The 22737-nt window shown below is 60.1% G+C and overlaps 1 protein-coding gene across 4 annotated transcripts in view; it reads left to right on the plus strand.

Moving 5' to 3' along the window:
• The window catches only part of PDE4C (phosphodiesterase 4C), a 91267-nt gene extending 68962 nt beyond the window's left edge, over positions 1-22305 (plus strand). For 2 of the 4 annotated variants that reach the window (XM_032782826.2, XM_032782823.2), the window contains exons 3-15: positions 572-608; positions 1375-1448; positions 1757-1806; positions 4947-5059; positions 10594-10687; positions 13612-13790; positions 14101-14199; positions 14909-15073; positions 16150-16249; positions 16966-17120; positions 17858-17980; positions 18455-18637; positions 19229-20107. In XM_032782826.2, the coding sequence (XP_032638717.1) occupies positions 572-608; positions 1375-1448; positions 1757-1806; positions 4947-5059; positions 10594-10687; positions 13612-13790; positions 14101-14199; positions 14909-15073; positions 16150-16249; positions 16966-17120; positions 17858-17980; positions 18455-18637; positions 19229-19804 (1948 nt within the window). In that variant the 3' untranslated portion in view covers positions 19805-20107. Of the gene's footprint in view, positions 1-571; positions 609-1374; positions 1449-1756; positions 1807-4946; positions 5060-10593; positions 10688-13611; positions 13791-14100; positions 14200-14908; positions 15074-16149; positions 16250-16965; positions 17121-17857; positions 17981-18454; positions 18638-19228 lie in introns of all 4 variants that reach the window. The other 2 variants (XM_075070961.1, XM_075070962.1) reach the window with 2 other exon arrangements.
• The last annotated feature ends 432 nt before the right edge of the window (positions 22306-22737 follow it).

Raw genomic sequence — 22737 nt, forward strand, 5'->3', positions numbered from 1 at the left:
CCCTCGCTGCAGGGAATTTGCCCTGGGCTGGCAGGCCAAGACACCCAGCCAACGGCCAAAGAGGGACTGGAGCAGGCCCTAGCCCTTGTGTGGGCCCTGTGCCCACAGGGAATCAGTCTGTCTGTCTTTAGTCCAGACAGACAGAGTTGAAATCTTCAGGTCTGGTGCCCTCGTGCTCTGGAGATGGGAGGGGAGCTCAGCAGTGTGGGCCAGGTGCTGAAGGGAGCAGAGGCCTTGGGGCACCAGGCTGTAGCTGTGGAACAGGGCTAGGGAACAGCAGGAGCTGGAATTACATTGCTCGGGTGCTTTGTGCCAAGGAGTACCAGCGTAACTCAGGGGCCAGGCTCAGCAGCCAGGCCAGCCCCAGCTGGGCACCCCAGACTCGCAGCTCGCATGGCTGGTCTCCCTTGATTAGAGTGGAACCTGTCCTGGGCAGAGGGTGGTTCCATGCCAGCGCCTCACTTACCCCCTAATTTGTGGTGGCCCCTGGGCAAGCCCTGTGCATGGGGTGCCCGCCCAGCCCCTCCCTCACTGCCCACTTGGGGCCTCATGTGCCGTTTTTCCCTTGCAGGCATGGAGAAGACATGATCGTCACACCCTTCGCGCAGGTAGGGGTATCTTCTGCCCTGGCTCGCCCGGCCTGGCCTGAAGCTGGGGCAGTTGGGAATCGCTCTGGAGTTGGATCTAAGCCAAGTGCAAACCCCATGCTCCCCACAGACAGGCCCATCTCCATTCAGCACCCACCACGTCTTACCGCCACCGTACTGGCCCCCTACGCTCCCACAGACACGTGTGCCTGGAGGCCAGGCAGCTTGGGGCACCGGTGTGCCAGATACTGCACAAACACACAGCAAACGTTCGTTCCTGTGTTGAACAGCTCCCGCTAGGGAAAACTGCCTCCTGCATAATGGATCCCAGCCACTGAGTCCAGCACTCTGGGAAGGGAGTATCCAGACAGACAGGACAGAATGACGGGCACAGCACAGAGCATACACCCGCCCCATCCAAACACCAGCTTCTCCTCCACCCCCCATCCTGGCACATGCTTCCAGAGCTCAGAAAGTCCATTGGGACATCCCCTGTCCTCTCCGCCTCCACCCACCTCCCAGGCCAGGGGCAGATCCTGCCTGTGAGCTCTGGCACTGCACCCCCCACTTCCCTCATAAGGGGCTACTGCTCCTGCCTTGGTGTGGGGCGGATTGTGAATTCTAGTCTGAGCTCTGACTCCGGGGTAAGTCTCCGATTCCAGGCTCCCAGCCATGGGGCTTTTGGGTGTAGCTCCCCCAGAGTACTGCTGAGCTGTCTGGCCCCAGGCCCGCACCCAGGATCTTTCTTGTGCTGCATGCGCTCAGCAGCTGTATTCCTCTCCCACAGGTCCTGGCCAGCCTGCGCACTGTTAGGAGCAACTTTGCCATGCTGACGCACCTGCAGGACCGCGTAGCTAGCAAGTGAGTGGGGAGCAGCCAGCAGCAGAGGGCTTCGAACATGCATGCTGGGGGGCCCATCCCAAGAGGTGAGGTCCCAAGGGCAAGTGGGGAGGATCCTCCAGATCCAAGAGCGCAGAGCAAACAATCCTAGGGACAATGGGCTGGGAAGGGGAGATAGGGGAGAATCTGATTCCCCTATACACAGCAGAAGCTGCTTCCCAGTGTATGCGGCGGTGGGGGGCTGGCCTTGGGGAAGGGACTGTGTGTTTGAGTTAGGTGCACCCCAGCAGTACCACGCTCAGCCGCTGCCTGTCCCACGTGTCTTGCAGGAGAACTTCTAGCAGCAACCTGCCATCTGTGTTCAAGACCAGCCTGTCGGGTAAGTTCCCTGCGGGGCCAGGCTCACTGCAGTGACAGACCCAACTGCAGGGTGCAGGCGGCTCACATGGAGGCAGCCGGCAAGAGCTGGTTGGAGCTGACAGGGGAGGGTGAGATGGACCCTCCCTAAGATTCTCTCTCCCGACTGGCCTCCCACCAGGATCCCTCTCTCCCAGCCCCGTCAGAGCCAAGGCCCTGGGTTCCCCAGCAGAATGGACGTGACTCTCCGGCCTCAGCCATCACCCACCTGCCCTGCTGAGCCTGAGGCTGGGATGTCAGAGCAGCTGCCTGCTGTCCAGTGCCAGGGCTGCAGCTTGCCTTGGTACTGGGACGTCAGCCTGGTGAGAACAGTGGACACGAGCATGTCATCTGCTCAGGCGCCCAAAGCAACTCCACTTGCTCCCAGCTTGCAGGCCTGGGTCTCCGCAAATAGCCCAACCGAGCTCCAGGGCCATGTACAACCTGTCTCTGAACTACGCAGCAGGGGCACTGTCCCGTGCTGTGGGCACTGTCAGGCCTGGCCCCCCTTACAGTGTGTCACAGAGTCTGGCCCTGCACCCCTCTTCCTGGGACCCACAGTGACTTTTATCCAGCCAGTAAAACAGAAGGTTTATTGGACAGCAGGAACACAGGTTACAGCAGAGCTTGCAGGCACAGTCCGGACCCCTCCACTGAGTCCTTCTGGGGGTTCAGGGTGCTTGGATCCCAGCTAGGATCCCCTGAATTCCTCCCCATAGCCCAAACCCAAACTGTCCTGCCTCTCCTCCTCCGGCCGACAAAAAAAAACCCTTTTGTTTCCTTCTCCTCCGCCCAGCAGCTCCCCCTCCCCCCTGCCGGCTCACATTACAACCTGACTACCTGTCCCTCACCTACAGACATCCCCTGCTTTCCCGTTCCCCACACAGACAGTCCCTACTCCATCACACGGTGTCACTGGCACCATCCCCGTCATGGGCCCCGGGAGCCACGCCCCATAAGGCGCTGCAATGGCAGCTTCCAGGAGATGGGGCCTCCCGTGGCCAGAGGCCTGTGGGAATGAAGCTCCCCTTGCCCTTCCCACCCCGGTCCCCAAGGGGTGAGCGCCCCGGCGCTCTGGCATGGCCCCTCCTGATCCATGTCGGGTTTTCGCCTGCTCCCTCCTGCCTGGCTCCTCTTCATGCTGCAGCAAGGATGGAAAGTCTCCTATTGACGTCAGATGTTCCATTAATAAAACTCTCTGCTCGTGTCTCCAGGCCTGAGTTCCAGCCCCGGCGGGAGGCCTGCCGCCTCCAGCTGGGCTGCTGGGTGGGCCCTGCCCCTGCTTCCTCTGACCCCAGCCAACCCGCAACACACAAACAAACCCGACTGCAGCTGGCTTCAGCCTGGGGTGTGAGCGTGGGGGGTGCTCATGCCATGCGGGGGCCAGAGGGGCACCCCTCAGCCAGCCATTGGGGAACCTGGGCGCCTTTGGGTAGAAGCAGGGCATAAATGCCCTTATCCCAGAGCCTGGCAGCCCCGCAGAAGTCTGTGCCCCATTGAAAGGCCAAGCACTTCTCGAGGCTGGCCTGGCCTTACTGGGTAGGGCCGGGGGCCTGGGCATCACCCTCCCTGGTGGCAGGATGGGAGGGTGTCCCAGGACATCTCTGCTATAAGGTGGGGCTGCTGTCTGGGGCAGGGTCATAAGGCCCAGTATAGGGCCCGACCCTGGCAGGGGGGCCTGTGCCTGTTGGCTTCCTGCCTGGACTTGGGGCCCAGCCCCATGCGCCTTGGGCATCAACCTTAGGGCAGCCTTGCACACCCGAGCTGGCCTGGGGACTGTGATGGCACAAGTCTCTCAAGATCCAGTGGTGGAAGTTGCAGCTAGCTCAGTTCAGACTGGGAATAAGGTGCAATGAGCGGAATTAGCCATGGGCTGTGCTGGGGTCCTTCTCAAGAGGGATGGCTTTTCTGAAAGCTAGAGCCTGGCTCCAACTGGCCTTAATTCAGGGCAGGTGGTCAGACAATCACATCCCCTCTGCCCTCAGAACCTAGCTAGCAGGGCGGGCCAGGGACATTCACCCCAGGGCCCAGGCCTGCGATACCTGCTGCGCAGAGGAAGCGGCAGCTTGGCCAAGCCACACCATTCCCCTTGACTCCTGGGGTATGCAGTGTGGCCAGTGCTTGGAAAAACCAGCCCGTGGGCCTAGAAAACCCTGTTGTTTCATGACAGAAAGTGCAGCAATTCCCCCTGCCAGGCTGGGGTTCAGCTCCCCCTCAGCTCCATGCCACCAGGCCCAGCAGTGGTGCCTGGGTCAGCTTCTTGGACAGGCTCACAGCAGTGTCTGGGTCTTGGCACCGCCCCACTGGGGCTTGAGGCAGTCCCAGCTCCACAGGGCCGCCCAGAGGATTCAGGGGGCCTGGGGCAAAGCAATTTCGGGGTCCCCTTCCATAAGTTGCAATATTATAGAATACTATATTCTCATGGGGCCCCTGTGGGGTCCGAGGCTTGGCCCACTTGGCCCCCCCTCTGGGCACCCTGCAGCCCCAGGGCAGTTCTAGGGACGATGCCTCTCATAAGCTCTGGTGTTTGAGTCCAGATGATTGTCTGGGCCCTGGGCAGGAATCACCTGGTAGCCAGTGCCTGCTGCAGCCCGGGGAGCAGAGCTACCTTCTCGAGCCTCTATGGACATCATTATGATGTTTGACCCCAAATCGCCCCACAGCCCCGGTCCTGCTCCTTCCCTTGGCACTGAACCCATCAGGCTCAACCTCCTGCTGTCGCCATGGCAACACAACAAATGGCTGCAACTTCCACCTGATATTTGCTATTTGTGCTTTATGTAACGAGCTGGCCCTGCGGGCACCCCCGGCTCGGCTTCCCCTCCAGTCACACGCGGCCGGCAGGCAGGCTGAGCGCAGCACAGCTCTGGCTGGACAGGGCAGAGCAGGCCAGGCAGTGGGAGAGAGAACTTCGGGGCTTCAGGCTGCTACACTCTCCAGGCACCAGCCTGTGAAGCAAAGGCACCTCAGTGCCCAAGCTTTAAACGCTGGGAGCAGAGCGGCTGCAGTGCACGGCCCAGGGGGCACGGACGTGATGCTGAGCCCCTGGGGCCTGCTGACATGGCCTCCGGCCAGCCAGCCAGCAAGCATCCTCCCCAATGCCACCTGCTTCTCTGTCCACAGAGGATGCCTGTCAGAAGCTGGCAATCGAGACCCTGGAAGAACTGGACTGGTGCTTGGACCAGCTGGAGACCCTGCAGACCAGGCATTCTGTCAGTGAGATGGCCTCCAACAAGGTAAGAGACGTAGCAGCTCCTCGTGGGAGCCTGCAATCCCTGTCAGACCCTGACAGGCAACAGAGATGCTGCTCCTGTCTATAAACCCCTACCCAGCCATCCTCTGGGCCACAGCTGTGCAGAGAGAGCCGGTGGACAGTCCCAAGGACCCAGGGCCAAGCCTCATCCTGCAGAGCCTGGACGCAGGGGGTTGCACTCCTCTGCCCCCCCTAGGAATGCAACCGGCTCTGAGCTGGAGTGTGGCAGGTGTTTGACACACATCGATGGCACACAGCAGGTCAGGACAGGAGGTGGAGAACACTCTAGCCAGCTGACATGGGAAGTTTTAGGAACTGGTCCCCAGACCAGAATGGTGGGGCTGGCACCTGCCGCTGGGCGCTTGGCAGATTATGGCCAACACTGTCAGCAGAAGCTGCTGGTTTAGGTACCTCTGGGTTTGGTAGCTGAGTTCCAGCAGAGTCCAAGGCAGCTACAGGTGAGTAGCCCTCTGGAAACCTGGCTCCAGGCAATTCTGCGGGCGGGGCCCGACTCAGCATAGGTGCCTGCTGCTGCTCTGTGTGTCACAGTAGTGCCCAGGTGCCCCAGTTGTTGGCCAGAACCCATTGCGCTGGGCGCTGCACAACCCCAGAGCAGAGAGACACTGCCCCACGTGACAGTGACGCTACCGGGTGCACCCCACCGCTGTTCTCGGCCTCATTGCCTCCTGTGCGTGGGCCTCCACTGTACGGATAGGGGGCATGTGGGTAACATTCCACCACCAGACACCGTGTGTGGCCAGGGGTGCACTCCCTCTGGGGCGGAGGGCAGGGGGCTCCTGGCTGCTTCCCAGCCCTAGACCAGAGAGGCAAGCAGCAGGCTCAGCAACTTGCCCAGCTCTGGGATTCCCATCGCACCCTGAGCTCAGGAATTACGTTCCCCATTCCAGGGCTCTTCTCTGACAGAGGCAAGTCAGGTTCTGCGCTAACACATTCTTTGCTTCCGGATCAGATTTCCCTTTGGGGGGCAATGACTAATGGGGTCCTTCTGTGACAGTGAGCCCCACTCGGAGGGTTGGGCATTGCTGCTCCACTCGCTGGCTGCAGGCCCAGGCGGGCTGAGGGAGGCGTTAGGGTGGTTCTTACTTTGACTGTGTGGGCTCTGGTGCCCTTCTCATCGGGTTCAACACACAAGGCCTGCCCATACCCCCAGCCCCGCCCCAACCCACTCGCGCTGCAGCAGCCAGCGAGAATCTGGGCTGTGCAGTGGGCCAGGAAGGTTAAACCTGGGCTCTGGCAAACCAAACGGGGAGTGATTGCCAAACCCAAGCGAATGTGCTGCCCAAAGTTCCTGGCCCTTTCTGGCAAGGGGTCTCAGCTGTAGGCCTGCTAGTCTGAGCTGTGGCGTCCTAGCACAGGGAGAGTGTGTCTCAGGGAATTAGGTCCCGAGCCATCGAGCGAGGGCTCAGAGCTTAACACCAACCCATTGGGAGCCAGCCCAGCCCCTAGAGTGCTGGTCTAATGCCTCCGCCTCAGCACAGACTGCAGCCTTCGGCACTAGCTTCAGCCTGCAGCTTCAGCTAGGCCTTCACACTCAGTCACCAGGGTGTGCCGAGCAGCCCAGGAAGAGCCAAAGGGCTGCGCCTGCTTTGTGGAGAGAGGGGAGCACCAGAGCTGTGCTGGTGTGTAGTCACTAGGGCCTTGTCAGCACTGGAATTCACCAGAGCGGCAATGGAGGAAGTGTGGCTGCGTGGCTAAGGGACTGCTGTGGGAGCCAAGGGAGCTAGGCTCAGTTCCCAGCTATCGCTCTGACTCCCTGGGTGACTTTGGGCAACTTTCTGGATCTCTCCGTGCCTGAGTTCACCACCTGTGAATGGGAACAATGATGCTGCCCTGCCTCCAGTGAGGCCGGGAAGATAGGCCCATGGACACTTCGGAGGTGCTCAAATTCTTCTGACGTGCGTAGCCAGGCTTAGGTGCTCTGCAAGCTGTCTAGTCCTGCCCGGAGAGGGTTGAATGTTGTCTCCACTGTCGTCCTGGAACTCATGAGGCGGAAAATCCTGCTCTCCTCCGGAGGGACCTGCCTGGCCAATTGCTCTTGCAGAAGCCAAGCCCACGAGCGATTTGGTTCCTGGTCGTTCCGCTCTGACAAATGTTTGGAGCGCAATAGAAGGCAGCGGAGATGCTCATGTGTATTCAGCGCCAAGTTCTCGGCTCATGTCACCCGCTCCTTCCTTCCTGTTGTTGTGCAGATGTTGCTGCGGCAGCATGTGCTTCACAGCTCAATCTGCGCCTCAGTTTCTTCTCCAGCTCGTTTCTGTTTTCAGGAGCTTGACTTGCCAAGTGGCTCAGAACTGTGGGCTGGGCCTTCCTTAGAATAGTTCTGATCTGTGGGGGGAGCCCCGATACACACATGCACTGCACAGAAATGGAACGGGGTGCCAGGGTGTAACCGGGAATAGACTGCGCTCCAAGCTGCGTTCTACACACACGTCTCTCTTGCCAAGAGCCGAGGGCCTGGTAAAAGGAATTCCTTCGCCCAGTGAGTCGCTCCAGTACTCGCAGTCCAGCAGCCCTCTGCTCAGGGCACTGGAACAGTTTGTACATTGGGGAGTGCTGAGAGCCATTGACCCACTAAAAACAACAAGGAGTCCTTGTGACACCTGAGAGACTAACACATTTATTTGGCCATAAACTTCCGTGGGCTAGAACCCACTTCATCAGCCCAAATAAATGTGTTAGTCTCTAAGGTACCACAAGGCTCCTTGTTGTTTTTGCTGATACAGACTAACAGGGCTGCCCCTCTGAAACCTGTCACCATTGCCCTAGCTGTAAACCCTGCATATAACAGAAACCATTTCAAGCCAGGGGGTGCACCCCCAGCCCCCCATGTCTCTGAACCCACCTTGCCGTCCTGAGCTGCACCCACCTCTAGAACTGGGCCCCATTTCCTGCACCCAGGGGACAGAGGCGAGAGCTGCCGCCGTGACAGCGCGGGACACCCCCCCCGCCTGTCCTGCCCGCTGCACCGAGCTAGGCTCCGTCCCCTGGCCCAGCTCTGAGGCGGGAGCTGCCATACAGCACAGGAAGGGTTAAAGCAGCTGGGGCTCAAGCAGCCAATGACAGCGCAGGGCTGGGGCCTACCCCTGCCGCGGAGCTCGCTCATTGGGCAGCAGCGTGCTGGGGTGGGGCTACCTGCCACAGTGGGAGCAGCCCTGGGGTGCTCGGGGCATGAGCAAAGAGCCTGGACCCCAGCAGCGATGCAGCCAGGAGTGGAGCTGCCAGGCCCCCGTGGCCTGCACTGCATCCCGCCCATCAGCATCCTGCTCCGATTCGTAGGGCATCAGGTGTTCGGCTAATCTCCCACCCCCCCGGCCCCCCGGTTCCCAAGGAGCATCCCTGGCTCAGCCCAAGGCTCCCAGCCGCATCGTGCCAGCCTTGCTGGGGTGGAGCTGAGATGCCTGACGCCAGCCCTTGGTCCTCCATATCCTGGAGCTTTATCAAGGTAAGTGGGCGAGCTGGCCCCAGCCCCAGGGCTTGTCACCCCAGCAAGCTCCCCTGAGTTCCCTCCACAGAGCAGCCTGGCCCGGGCCCACCATCTGGCTCTCACACCACAAGCTGGGTGCAGCCTGCTCTTGCTGGGGTCAGGCTGCATCCCCAGGCATCCTTGTGCCAGAGAGCCTGTGTCTAGTGTATCCCCTATGGCAGTGGTTTGGGGGAAGGGGCGTTGGAGCCCTCCTGCAGCTCAGTCCTTACCTTGCCAACTCCCCTGCAGCAGGGAGGGAGGCAGGTGTTTCCAGCCAAAGAGTCCCAAACTGCAGCCCTTGTGCCCCTGGCTATGCACTGAGGCGCAGGCGCCCACCTGGGAATGCAGGGCCGGCTGTATTTTTCATTGGATGTCCTATGCGGAGCCCTGTTCTGCTCTGAGCGATTGCCTCCAGCCCTGGCCCTTGCTGATGGCTTTAGCTGCCCCAGTCATGTTTTGTCTCCTGCACCAGAACCAACGTCACCCCCAGGAAATTCTCCTGGTGAGCTCGGCCAGTGGCCTTCGCATGGTCCTTGCCGGGCACCCTCTCCAGGGTGGCATTGAGCCTGTGCCCATGGCTCCTGCACTCTCTGTTCCTTTCACATCCACGTGGTGCTGTGCAGTGGGACTGATCCAGTGTGTTGTGATTGTGCCACGTGCAATGTGTGTCACATATGATGCTGTGAATGCAGGGTCCAGCCAACTCACGGGGAAGGAAATCGGTCTGAAAGCAGCCTGTCAAGGTTCCTTCCCCACTCTGAACTTTAGGGTACAGATGTGGGGACCTGCATAAACACTTCTAAGCTTAACTACCAGCTTAGATCTGGGTTCGCTGCCACTATCCAGATTCCTCAGTGTCTGGAACACCCCCTTTTTCCCAAAAACCTTCCCCGCCCTGGGTAAACTTGAGAGGCTTTTTCACCAAGTTCCTGGTGAACACCGATTCAACCCCTTGGATCTTAACACAAGGAGAATTTAACCATCCCCCCTCCTTTCCCCCACTAGTTCCTGGTGAGTCCAAATCCAGTCCCCTTGGATCTTAAAACAAGGAAAAATCAATCAGATTCTTAAAAAGAAAGCTTTTAATTAAAGAAAGAAAAGTAAAAATCATCTCTGTAAAATCAGGATGGAAAATACTCTACAGGGTAATCAGATTCATATAGCCCAGAGGAACCCCCTCTAGCCTTAGGTTCAAAGTTACAGCAAACAGAGGTAAAATCCTCTCAGCAAAAAAGAACATTTACAAGTTGAGAAAACAAAAATAAGACTAACACGCCTTGCCTGGCTGTAACTTACAAGTCTGAAACATGAGAGACTGATTCAGAAAGATTTGGAGAGCCTGGATTGACGTCTGCTCCCTCTTAGTCCCAAGAGCGAACAACCCCCAAAACAAAGAGCACAAACAAAAGACTTCCCTCCACCAAGATTTGAAAGTATCTTGTCCCCTTATTGGTCCTTTGGGTCAGGTGTCAGCCAGGTTTCCTGAGCTTCTTAACCCTTTACAGGTAAAAGGATTTTGGTGCCTCTGGCCAGGAGGGATTTTATAGTATTGTGTACAGGAGGGCTGTTCCCTTCCCTTTACAGTTATGACACAGCCTGTGATCAGAGCAGTTTGCTTCAGTTGCACCTGCTGGGATATTCTCCAAGAATGAGCATGGAAAGGGGCAACAACCCAGATGTAGCGGTTCATGTAACAGCCCATGGTCACGTCTGTGCAGCTCGCACCTGTGTGGGCTGCGTCTCTGTGTTTACGTGCTGGTGCCGTGCCGCGGCACACGGTCTGGTGTAGTATGCATTGGAGGGCCCAGGTCATTACAAGCACATTATTATAAAACCCATGAGAGCCTCCCAGGGCAGAGTGATGCACCCCCAAGGGAAATGAATTCCTGTTGCCATCCCCAAAGCCCACTTGGTGCTTCCACTCCACCCCCTTCCCATCCCACTGGGCAGGGCCATGGAAGCTGGGGCAGCGATTCCTCCTGCTCAGGTCTCCTGGCCGGGTTGCTAATGGGCACCATTGCTTGTCTTTGCAGTTTAAAAGGATGCTGAACAGGGAACTGACGCACCTATCCGAAACCAGCCGCTCTGGCAACCAGGTGTCCGAGTACATCTCCAGCACCTTCCTGGGTGAGTAGCAGGGCTGGAGGATGCCGTGCTGCCCCGTCCATACACAGTGGCACTTTCCTTTAGAGAATGTGATGTCTGGAGTTGGAGGACCAGTGAGAAGCCAGGGGTGCGGCTGGAGCCAGAGATTTTCGCCTGTGCTGCACTGTGTCCCAGCAGCTCCCCATCGTGTGCTAAGCAACGAGACTAGCCCCAGCCATGTGTGGAAGCCCCATTGTCTCTAAGGCTTTCCTAGACTGAGCAAAATCCGGGGAGAAAACATGGAGGGGTATTGATGGTGCATGCGGTGGAACAGCCCTGCCTGTTGCATTTTGTTTCTGAGTGGATTCTGTGTAATCTCTTTGGGGCAGGGTGTGTTTGCAAAGCACCAGGCACAAAGGGGCTGGAGTGAGCTGGGTGTGGCTGTAGTCACTGGGATAATAATTGTTGTGGGGGCAGAATCATAGAATATCAGGGTTGGAAGGGACCTCAGGGGGTATCTAGTCTAACCCCTGCTTGAAGCAGGACCAATCCCCAGACAGATTTTGCCCCAGATCCCAAAATGGCCCCCTCAAGGATGGAGCTCACAGCCCTGGGTTTATGAGGCTAATGCTCAAAGCACTGAGCTCTCCCTCCTGCCATGCTCTGCACTGTTCCCACACCAGGAGTAGCTAGGGGAAGATGCTGCACCCAGCAATGGCATGTCAGCCTGCTAGGGAAGTCGTGTGACATCACTAAAAAGACAGGGGAGCCACAGCCTCCTTCTGAGGCCTGCGCTATGCCCTGGCTAAGTACGTCAGCCACTTCTTCCCAGTGACGGGGCCGTGGGAACGGCTGCCCGCAAGGCCTCCCCTTTCTCTCCCTGTTCCCCCGCAGAGAAAGGAGAAATGGAGCAGCTCGTCAATGCTCAGCGAGAAGAATTAGCTGACTCCCAGCATTTGCTTAGGTGTCACAGCCACCCTGGGATGGGACAGGCCGGGATCCCTGGCACTCACTGTTGGCATGGAGCTTGGGGAAAGCTCAGCACCCATATGGAAATCGGGGTCCTGCTGGTTTCTGCACAGAGCAGCAGAGGCTGCCAGGGCCTCAGAGATCTTGTGTAGCCCTTGTGCATTCCTGGCGCTGTGCAGACGTGAGGCTAATTAGAGACCCTGCCCTTCCCAGAGACCTGATTGCTGCCCAGGCTAATGAAATCACATGGGAAATACTGACTGGCCTGCCAGGTTGTGTGACCATGTGTCTCCAGCCATACCCAGCGCAGGGCTCTGTCCCCTGTGTCCCTTTGTAACTGCAATCCAGACATGACCTGGAGGCGAGATGCTTCCTCTGCATCTCTTCCTTTCCCAGGAGAGCCAAGGGTGAAGCAGGAGCTCAGCAGGATCCCTGGTGCTGGGTCCTGGGTCCTGGGTCCTCTCTCCAGCAGGATTCCAGCTGTAGTCAGCTGGCAGGGGGCTCATCTCTGGGCACCTGGCGCTTGAACTGGAGCACCGTGTCCAGGCAGAGCTGGGCAGCATGTGCTGGGTGCAGCTGACGTCCAAGTCCTTTGGGGTTCTCTTGCACAGCCCAGCTCTGCATGGGGCCGTGCACAGACCCTGCATTCCCGGGGCTGAGGGCTCAGAGCAGCCCGGTGAGCCAGCACTCGTCCCTCAGGTTCAACCCTGTCCCACACACGGACTTGGCTTTGCTTTCATTTTCCACGGGTCCCCTCCCACCCGCCTTAGCAGCTGCCTGTCTGAGGAATGCAAACGCCCTGGGGCTCCCTGCAATGTCTCAGGCCCTTTGCTGAGATAGTGGGGCTGTAACAAAGGGAGTGTTCCTTTGGATACCTACCTGGCCCTGGGAACAGGAGAGGCCTCCACAGATAAAATCTGCCCCACCCCTGCCCCCAGGGGCACTTTTCCAGTCAGAATGAATGCAGCTTCCCAGCCCTGCCTCTGGGCTGCGTCAGCAGCTCCGTTTTACAGATGGGGAAACTGAGGCACGGAGCAGGTCGGGGGTTCTTCTGGGAGCCTCTGGCAGAACTCTGAACAGCACCCTGATCGCGATGGAGCAGAGTTGCTGTGAAGAACCCCAGTGCTGGACAGGGGGGTTACACAGGTGATCCATGCCTGTGCGTGTGCACTGGGGGAGAGGGGAGGAATTGGTCTTTGGAACATCAGTTTAGCTGGGAAGCACCAACATTCCTCAACACATTGTCTCCCGTTGCCATGGCAGTGATAATATTATTAGACTCAACTTACGTCAATTCCGGGTCTGAGTCGTATTGGCGGGCGGGCGGGTCAGGCCTGAGCGGCGTGAAGCCGTGAGGCTCAGGCAGAAAACACACAGGGGTTGTTCCAGAATTTTAACTCCAGGAAACTGACAGCACAAGTGCCCGCAGGCCAGGGCACAAAGCCGGCTGCTCTCAGGTGCTGAGTGCTGGCGCTGGGCCGCAGTGCGGGGCTTTGACAGGCACTTGGCAAGGGTAATGCAGTGTTCTGCAGGGGAAGGGGGGAGCTTCCAGTTTTAATTCCCCACTGTCCCTGCTGGCCATCACCAGCTGCCTGGGGCACAGGGTCAGGGGCTTTCCCCCAGCTTGGTAGTGGTGTCCCGTCCTGTGCCCCCCACTGGAAATCTGCCACTTTTCTGCTGCTCATGGACCTCACCCGGCTGCGCTGCCAAGGGGCTCTGAGGTGGGGGGCGTTCAGTGGGCTGCGATCAGCCTGATGCCCCCTGGCTCTCAGAGCAGCCTCTTGGCTCACCAGCTGCTCAAGGAAGGACAGAGACAGGTGCCGGAACTGGTCTGAGCTTTGAGCAGCGGGTTGGACTAGATACCTCCTGAGGTCCCTTCCAACCCTGCTATTCTATGATCTATGACCCGGGCAGCGTCCCCAGCTCCCAGCTGGCGATGGCCTGGCGGGGGCCTGTGCCCAACACGCTGACCGTTCTCTGTATATTCTCTCCCTCAGACAAGCAGCATGAGGTGGAAATTCCCTCCCCCATGCCCAAGGAGAAGGAGGCGGAGAAGACGACGTGCCCCATGGCCCAGATCAGTGGCCTGAAGAAACTGACGCACAGCTCCAGCTTCATCAGCTCCAGCATCCCTCGCTTCGGGGTCAAGACGGACCAGGAAGGGCTCCTGGCCAAGGTGAGCAGGGCCCTGAGCCCACACGCTGAGGAAGGGAGAGGAATGCTTCGCCCCAGGGCCCCTCGGCCCCATGTCCCCCTGGCTGCCCTCCCCCGGTTCTGTCGCCAGGCCTGTGCTGGCCGTTCCCCCCTCCACCTGTCCCGCCACCAGGCCTGTGGCGGCTGCGCCCCCGCCTTCCCACAGCCAGGCCTGTGCGGGCCACCCCCACCCCACCCCCCCAGACCTGTGCGGGCCATACCCCACACCACCCTGCCGCCAGGCCTGTGCCAGCCGCACCCCCTGCTGACTCACTGCCATGTGTCTCTCCCAGGAACTCGAAGATACAAACAAATGGGGTCTTGACATGTTTAAAATCACAGAGTATTCTGGCAACCACCCACTCACAGTCATCATGTACAGCATCTTCCAGGTGAGTGAGCCCCAGGGGGGCTCCCAGTGGGGGCAGGGCATAGGCAGCGTGGAGCAGGGGGTTGGGGACAGCAGGGGATAGGACACGGGTGGAGGGGCAGGTTGGGGACAGCACGATGCCTCTCGCTCTGACCTGACCTCCCCGCACAGTCGCTGGCCTCACCTCTCCCAAGCTCGTCCTTGTCCGCACGACCCTACAGGGCAGCTATGTCTGGGGAGGTGTCAGGGCAGCTGCAGGTCGGAGAAACTCCCTGGAGCTCTGAATTAAAAACCTTTGTCCAGCCAGCTTGCGGGGGGTGGGGTGTCCCTGCCGCAGACAGAGCTATCTCCCTGCCCTGATCCCACTAACTCTCTCTCTCCCCCCGCAGTTCTCACCCCTGAGCTCAGCCAGGCCCTGGCTGCGGCAGTGCAGGGGGGAGGCATGGGTGGGAGCCCCTGGCTATGGGAGGGGATGGGGAGAATTTGCAGAAGCAGCCGGGCAGCGGGCACAGTGCTGCTATCACCATTCCCACCCCATCCCTTCCTGGGCAGGCAGGGGCGGGGCATGGCTGGCACAGAGCATTGGCCCTGGGGCACCTGGGGCTCTGTCTCCCGTGAGCTGGGCCCCTGAAGCTGGGGACCAACCCTGGCTTGTCCTGAAGCTGCACTGGGGTAGTGGGAAGGTCAGCGCCCTGCGCTGAGCCCATCCCACCCTCTCTGCCACCCAGCAGGAGCGGGACTTGATGAAGACCTTCCGCATCCCAGCCGACACCTTCATCACCTACATGATGACCCTGGAGGACCATTACCACGCCGACGTGGCCTATCACAACAACATCCACGCCGCAGACGTGGTCCAGTCCACGCATGTGCTGCTGTCCACGCCGGCTCTGGAGGTGAGGGGGTGGGGACAACTCTTGGAGGCACTCCCCCACCCAGGCTCCAGACTGGGCGGCTGGCAGGGCTGCACAACGGTGTGAATCCGTGGAGGGAAGCAAAACAGCACATCAGGTCTGCCCCTGGGCTCCAGAGCTCAGCGTCCTCCAGAGCACGTCTCTCTGCAGCCTGGACCAGGTCTGCACCTTGTCACAAGCCACCCATCCCCAGGGAGGTTTGTCCATCCTTTAATGAAAGAGCAACCTTTGCGCAGAAATCAGAGAATCAAAGAACTGGAAGGGACCTCGAGAGGTCGTCTAGCCCAGCCCCCTGCACTCAAGGCAGGACGAAGTATTATCAGCCCATCTCTGACAGGTGTTTGTCCAACCTGCTCTTAAAAATCCCCGATGACAGAGATTCCACAACCTCCCTAGGGAATCTATTCCAGTGCTTAACCACTCTGACAGTTAGGAAGTTTTTCCTAATGTCCCACTTAAACCTCCCTTGCTGCAATTTAAGCCCATTGCTTGTCCTATCCTCAGAGGTTATTGAGAACAATTTACCTCTCTTCTCCTTGTAACAACCTTTGACATACTTGAAAACTGTTATCATGTCCCTTCTCAGTCCCCTCATGCAGCCCAGTTTCCTGGAGTTTTGGGTGGTCCCTGAAGGCAGGTCGCACTGTCTGGGTGGGACAGATGGCCGCAGGGAAGGAGGGACATGGGGGCAGGGGTAGGAGTTACACTTCCTCCTCTCTGATATTGTCCAGCAGAGGCCGGGTCTCACCACAGTCATATCCTGGACCTGTTTACACCAGGACCCAGCTGGGGGATGCTTCCCATCTGGAGTGTGTGGGAAATACCCCGACTTTCCCTCACCCCAGCTTGCTGCCCGAGACACGCAGGCAGCCTGGGATGCAGGCACCTCCAGCCGCAGTTAACCAAAGCTAAGAGGCTTTCTCCCAGTGGGCCGCAGTGATGTACGCCTCTGGCTCACCCAGCGTGCAAACCCACGTGTTCGGTGTATGGGCCTACCACATCTGACGTCCTGCAGAGCGGCTTTCTTTCCCTTCTGACTCCCTGTCCCTCGGTTCCAGGCTGTGTTCACGGACCTGGAGGTCATGGCTGCCATCTTCGCCAGCGCCATCCATGATGTTGACCACCCAGGCGTGTCAAACCAGTTCCTGATCAACACCAGTGAGTGCAGATCCCCCAGGAACCCGCCGGTCCCAGGAGATGCGTGTGTCCTATGGCTGGCTGCCCCTGTGATGAGACGCTGGCCAGCAGGGCTGGCTTTAGGGTGATTCCCAGGAATCGGGCCCTGCGCCTAAGAGGGCCCCGCACCCTCCGCCGAAGTGCCGCCGGACACAGCGACAAGCGCTTGAGCTGCCACCGAATTGCCGCCGCTATCTGTGACAGCATTTCGGCAGCAGCTCTTTCGAATCGGGCCCCGCACGTCCTAAAGCCGGAGAGGAGCCCTTGCAAAGGCCTGGCACTCCCAGGGTTAATTCCACTGCCAGCCTCCTCTGACCAAACCCAAGGCTCCAGCCACAGTACGAGGGTTCTGTGCCATGTGGCCCAGCTCCGTGAGGTCTCTGTGCTGGGTGCAGTGGGTCTGAACCCCGGTGTAGCTGTGGGTACGGGGAGCCTACTTGTGGTTCTTCTGCAAACAGTCGTGGTGCAAACATGCTCACACTCAAGGGCGGGCCGTGCCCCCCGACGGCTTCTGCACTTGGTATCGACGTGGCTGCGGGTATCACATGAGATGCCCCGGACCCGGCTGGTGCCAGTCATTTCCCAGTGCAGGCCCCTTTGCAGCAGGGGTCCTACCAGAGCCGCCAGCAGCCAGATGGATAGGCTGGCGGACGGGAGCCTGCGTTGGCCTCTCACGCTAACCCCGCCTGTCTCTGCAGACTCAGAGCTGGCTCTGATGTACAATGATGTCTCTGTCCTGGAGAATCACCACTTGGCTGTGGGCTTCAAGCTCCTCCAGGAGGAAAACTGCGACATCTTCCAGCACCTCAGCAAGAAGCAGCGGCAGTCGCTCCGCAAGATGGCCATCGACATGGTGAGGGGGCCAGGGCCTGATCGGCACTCAGGAGACGCAGGATCTGACCCCGACTCCATGGGGGTCGGGCCAGGGTACTCCCTACAGACGCCCCACACGCAGCTCGCGCCAGAGCCAGCCTGAGCACCAGGGTGAGGCGCTGGGGCGCTCTCATAAAGCAGGTGATGCAAGGTCAGCCCCCAACGCCTACATGGAGTGACAGCTGACAGTAACGGGCCCCCTTTCACTGACCCGACACCTGTCTGCCTCTCGTGCCTTGGTGCGTTGCTATTGCAGAGCAAGGGCCCTGTGCAGCTGGGTCTGGGGTCTTCCACCCACCTGCACCTGCCACTCCCAGCAGGGCTTGGCAGAGGCCTGGTCAATGATCTACGGACTCAATGGTGACCCGGAGGGAGCTGGAGACGCTGTTCCCTTCACTCCAAACAGGACCTGGCTGCGCTGGGCATGGCTTGTCTTGGTCTCCATCCTGTGCTGTGACATCCCTGGAGTGGGAGAGTCATAGCCTGTGAGGTCCCATCTAGCTGCCCCTGCACCAGCCAGCCTGGAATTGTTCCCCACCCAGGCACCAGTGATGGGACTGGCCCAGGAGGCACAAGAGACCTGCATTCGGTTCCATGAAGGTGGCTGCTGGAGCCAGGGTGCTGGGAGAGTGGAGGGACAGGCTGCCTGGTTTGCTGGCTGTGAGGCTGGGCCGCTCGGCTGGACACAGGCTAATGGGTGCCCTCTCCTCCATGCAGGTGCTGGCAACAGACATGTCCAAACACATGAACCTACTGGCAGATCTGAAGACAATGGTGGAGACCAAGAAGGTGACCAGTCTGGGAGTCCTGCTGCTGGATAATTACTCTGACCGAATCCAGGTGAGAGCAAGGGGCTCTGGGACCCCGACCCCATTCACTGCAGACCCCAGCCCTTCCTCCTTACTGCTTCACCTATCGGCCGGAATGGCTCACGTAGGTTGGTCTCCGGCCTGTGATGAGACAGTGACATTCCTCACTGCTGCACCCCTCTGCCCTCCTGAACCTGAGACAGATCCCAACCACCCCCCTCCTCCGGCCCCACCACAGCGCTCGGAGCTCCAACCCCAGGCCCTGCCAGAGCCAGGTCTGGCTCCAGGCTGGGCTGCTCCGGGGCTGTCCTTGCAAGGGAATAATGACCGAATGCCCAGCCAGGGCCCTGCCCCCTCCTCTTTGGGCATCTCATGCAGACACTGCCAGGTCCCAGCTCACTGCTGCCCCTGAGGGACGGGCCCTGGGAGTGGGGCCGGCCAGGGCAGCCAGGCATCGGGGAGGTGGATGGGCTCTTTGCAAAGCTGTGACTGTCCTTCCCCGCAGGTGCTGCAGAACATGGTTCACTGCGCTGACCTCAGTAACCCCACCAAGCCCCTGGAGCTGTACCGCCAGTGGACGGACCGGATCGTGGTGGAGTTCTTCCACCAGGGGGACCGGGAGCGGGAGAAGGGCATGGAGATCAGCCCCATGTGTGACAAGCTCAGCGCCTCCGTGGAGAAGTCCCAGGTGAGGCTGGGGCTGGGCTGGGCTTCCCAAGCGGGCGAAAGGCGTGCTGGATGCAGCGCGGGGTGGAGGGGCCAGCGAGGCGCCGTGGAGCACAGTGGGAGGGAAGGAGGAATGTGGCCCTGGGAGGAGTCTTCTCTAGGGGACCTCTGCACCCACCCATCACCGAGAAGAGGGCAGGGGCTCTTGGGCCAATCCCTCTGCTGTTGCCCCACTGCACTCGCCAGTGGAGAGGATCCTGCTGCGGCCCTGTCCATCCGGCACGTTGGCTCTGAGGCAGGGTTTGGGCTCTTGTGGAAGGATCTGGGTGGGGAAAGGCAGCCTGAGCACGACTCCCTGGGGGCGATAGCAGGTGATGAAGCAGGGAGGAGCTGGCACACTCCCGGTCCTTTGGCGTCGCCCATGGGCCATCCCGTCAGCAGGCTCTGGAAATCAGCAAGTCCTGGGGCCAGGTCCCCCCAGGGTCAGAATTGGACTGGGGAAGCTGATGTAGATGCTGGGCCTGACTGCAAGACTCTCCGGGGGCAGGGATGCTGCCCCCTTGGGGACGTGCCTGGACCTGCCCGTAACCCCCAGCTCTGCCTTTTCTCACAGGTGGGCTTCATCGACTACATCGCTCACCCGCTGTGGGAGTCATGGGCTGATCTGGTGCACCCCGACGCCCAGGAGATCCTGGACACGCTGGAGGACAACCGGGAGTGGTACCAGAGCATGATCCCGCACAGCCCCTCGCCGCCTGAGGAGCAGGATCCCGAGAAGGGCGGTGGGGGGGAGAAGTTCCAGTTCCAGCTGACCCTGGAGGAGGAGGGCGAGTCGGACACTGAGCCGGAGGAGGCCGAGAGCCCGCTGGAGGAGGACAACAGTGGCAGCGACTCCAAGACGCTGGCCACGGATGACTCAGAGTCGGCAGAGCTCGAGCGCCTGTCCCCCGGCTCAGCTGGCAGGGACTCTCCGCCCCCCGCGCACAGCGGCCCGCTCAGGAACACACTGGTCAAGCAGAAGGAGGTCTTGCACTTTCACAACAGGAGGGCTCTGGAGAGGACGCTCTCACAGCCCGACAGCGGCACCTCATTGGGGTGCCCGGAGCTGGGCCGCAGGGGGAGCCTGGAGGCCAAGGAGCTGGGCCTGGACACAGAGGGGAACCTCACATTTCTGCCACTGGGGACGTAATGGGCGGGGCCCGCTGTGCCCGTTGGTTGGGTTTGGGAGCCACCTGGAGACCAGGCGCCTCAGGGTCATTCATAAAGAGAGCGAGATTGGGGCATGGAGCACATGAGCTCTGTAGGACCCCACCCTCCCGTAGCACCCACTGGGGACAGATCGGGACCCTCCGGAGGGAGCAGGCAGCAGCTGGCCAGGTGGGCCCGGACTGGAATTGTCAAGCTGCCATGTGCCCTCGAGTGATGACCGGGCAGCTCCGGCGCCTCCCACACAGCCTGGGAATGGCTCTGTACCTGAGCAGGCCCCCAGCCGCCCTGGACAGGTCTGTGCACTGCTGCTGGACTCGGACAGGTCTGCGGCCGCAACATTGTCATGTGTGTCTTGCCTCACTATCCTTGGTCTCACCCTGTGCCCTCCATCCCCGTGCCTGCCAGCTAGGGCCCGACCTGGACCCAGATGGGCAGAAGGGATGGGAGCTGCAGGGAGAGCAGACAGGCCATGCAGACCTATGAGCATCTCTGCTGCTCACAGCTAAGCACTGTGTCCCCTTTGGGCTGCAGTTCTGGACTCCCAAGTGGGGAGCATGTTCCCTGGTACACTTGGGCCGTGCCCCCTTGGAGCCTGGCCCCTTCCCCCGCTGCCGGGATGCACTAACTCTCCTCCCCGGGAAGCCAGGCCTTTGATCCACATGCACACTGGGGCTATGCCAGCCCGGGGGCCCAGCTAAGCCCCTAACAGCATCCCTGCCTGGCTGGCCTGGCTTCCCACCTTGAGCTCCTCAGCAGCCAGTCTGCAGTGTCCTGCCTGTTAGTGGCTCAGCAGCCCCCACCGGCCAGCCCAGTGCTGTCTCCGTGAAGCCTCAGCTCTGCCCCCGAGCACTGAGGCTGGTGAGAACCTTGCCCGCTGTTCCCTTGCCGCGGCAGAGTCCAGCCAGTCCCACTCCACTTACCTCCTGTCCAGGCACTCTGCTCCCCGGGCATCCCCACCCACCCTCTCCTGGGGAAGTGGATGTGGGGCGGGGACCCCCCTCCAGGAGGTAGGGCTTTGCCCCCACGTCCCAGCTCCAAGCACTACATCCCGTGGCTGCAGGACCTGGAGCGCTGGGTGCATCCAGGCCGCAGCTGGGATTTCCTCACAGGTTGACGGTCACATCATCTCCCCGGGAGCTCTGGGGCCGGGCGCTCAGCTGGTGTGACCTGGTGCAGCTCCTTGGTACCCAGCAGAGCCGCTGGCCTCAGGCGCTGTGAGTAACAGAACTGGGAAGGAACCCTGTCCCATGTCACCAGGCACAGACCCCTCTCTCACAGGCCGCCCCGGGCTCTGTCCGTGGAGGCGACTCCCTGTCAAAGGGTCTGGATTCTACCCGCGTGGCTCCCACCCCCTGCGGCTGGGCCTGGGAGCCAGGGCAGAGCCGTTCCCGTAGGGGAAGGGGAAGAAGCTGTCTGGGTCTCAGGCACTTTTGTCGGGGCTCACGGTGCCCAGGCCGGGAGCTGTGCTGCTCCAGCGACCTTTCCATCCTCTCCCTGTCCTCCTCCCCAGCTGTGCGGGTCCCAGTGAAGCCAGCAGGAGGCACTGCTAGTAATGGGAGTCTTTATGGAAGGCCCCGGGTGGCAGAGGGTCTCTATTTACAGGAGCTGTCACAGAACAGCATCTAGTGCTGCCCATCAGGGACGCTCCGTTCTCACGCATTGTCCTGCGCTGGATACATGGGACCTGGACCACGCAAGCACGTTATACTTTGGTGTGCTGCTGTGACGCTCCATTGCCTCTAATTTATGCAACTAAACGAACTGGCTGCCCCCCTTGGCGGGGAGACGGTCAGTGCAGGGGCTGGGCACCGGCGTAGCCCCTGCTTCCCTGACACCAAACAGCCCTTTGCAGGCAGACACTGCAGAATATGAACCAAAAGGAGAGATGTGTATTCCCATTGCAAAGCAGCAATGGCTCCCCAATGCAACAGCACTCCGGCTGTGGTGGAGGCTGAGTGGGCCTGGTAGTGGGTGCGAGGAGACCCTGGAGTGCTGTTGGGGGGGGCTGGGGAGACCAGGGAGTGCTGGGGAAGGGAGGAGCTGGCTGGGAGGGCTGGGGAGACCAGAGAGCACTGTGGGGGGGCTGTCTTGGGGGGGCTGCAGAGACCAGGGAGCACTAGGGGGGTGCTGGCTGAGAGGCTGCAGAGACCACAGTGCACTAGGCAGCATGTTTAATTTATTGTGGGACTCGTTCACTTTTTAAAGCCTTTTGTAGCTCACTTTTTAATCCCAAGTCACCTCCTCACTCCTGTGTCCCTTGGTACACGCTGGTTTTACTGTGATCGGCACTCGAAATGCTGCATTTATACCTTGCACTTTGGCGGCCCAGCCAAGTGCTGTGGCCCCATTCCTCATTCGCCGTGTGTCTGAGCTGGGGAGAGAGACTCCTCGGCGCCTATTAAACCTGTTCTGTCTCTTTCATTTTTCAGTATGATCCATGTAAACGTGTTTCTGTCATGAGAAAAAGTCCCGAGATTCTAACAGGCGTGGATCTGGTGGCTGCGATGGGCTGGGAGAGCTGCGTTGCTGCCCTGCCCTGTGTGCTGGGGTGCTGCCTTTAAGGGGAGCAGCCCCCAGGCAGCACCCCCCCATGGCCAATTCCTGGCCGAACTCAGACTCGGCCAGTTCCTTTTCCAGTGGGGCTGGTCTGCGCTGTACACACAGCCATGTGGCCAGCAAGTGTCACAGAGTCCCCGGGCGATGCTCTGGAACTGCTCCCCTCCAAGCCAGGCAGGACTTTGGGAGCCTCCTCTCCCTTGGAGCAGACTTGTTCAGGGCAAGAAGCTCACACGTCTTCACCTCCTGGGTCTCTCCTTGGAGCATTCAGCATCCTCTGCCCCTCCGTGTGCTTCCCACAGCGAGCCCACCCAGGCGGGGTCCTGGGGAAGCCACAGGGTTCTGCACCCCCACTTT

Source organism: Chelonoidis abingdonii, chromosome 11, assembly GCF_003597395.2.
Source record: "Chelonoidis abingdonii isolate Lonesome George chromosome 11, CheloAbing_2.0, whole genome shotgun sequence".
Classification (NCBI taxonomy): domain Eukaryota; kingdom Metazoa; phylum Chordata; order Testudines; family Testudinidae; genus Chelonoidis; species Chelonoidis abingdonii.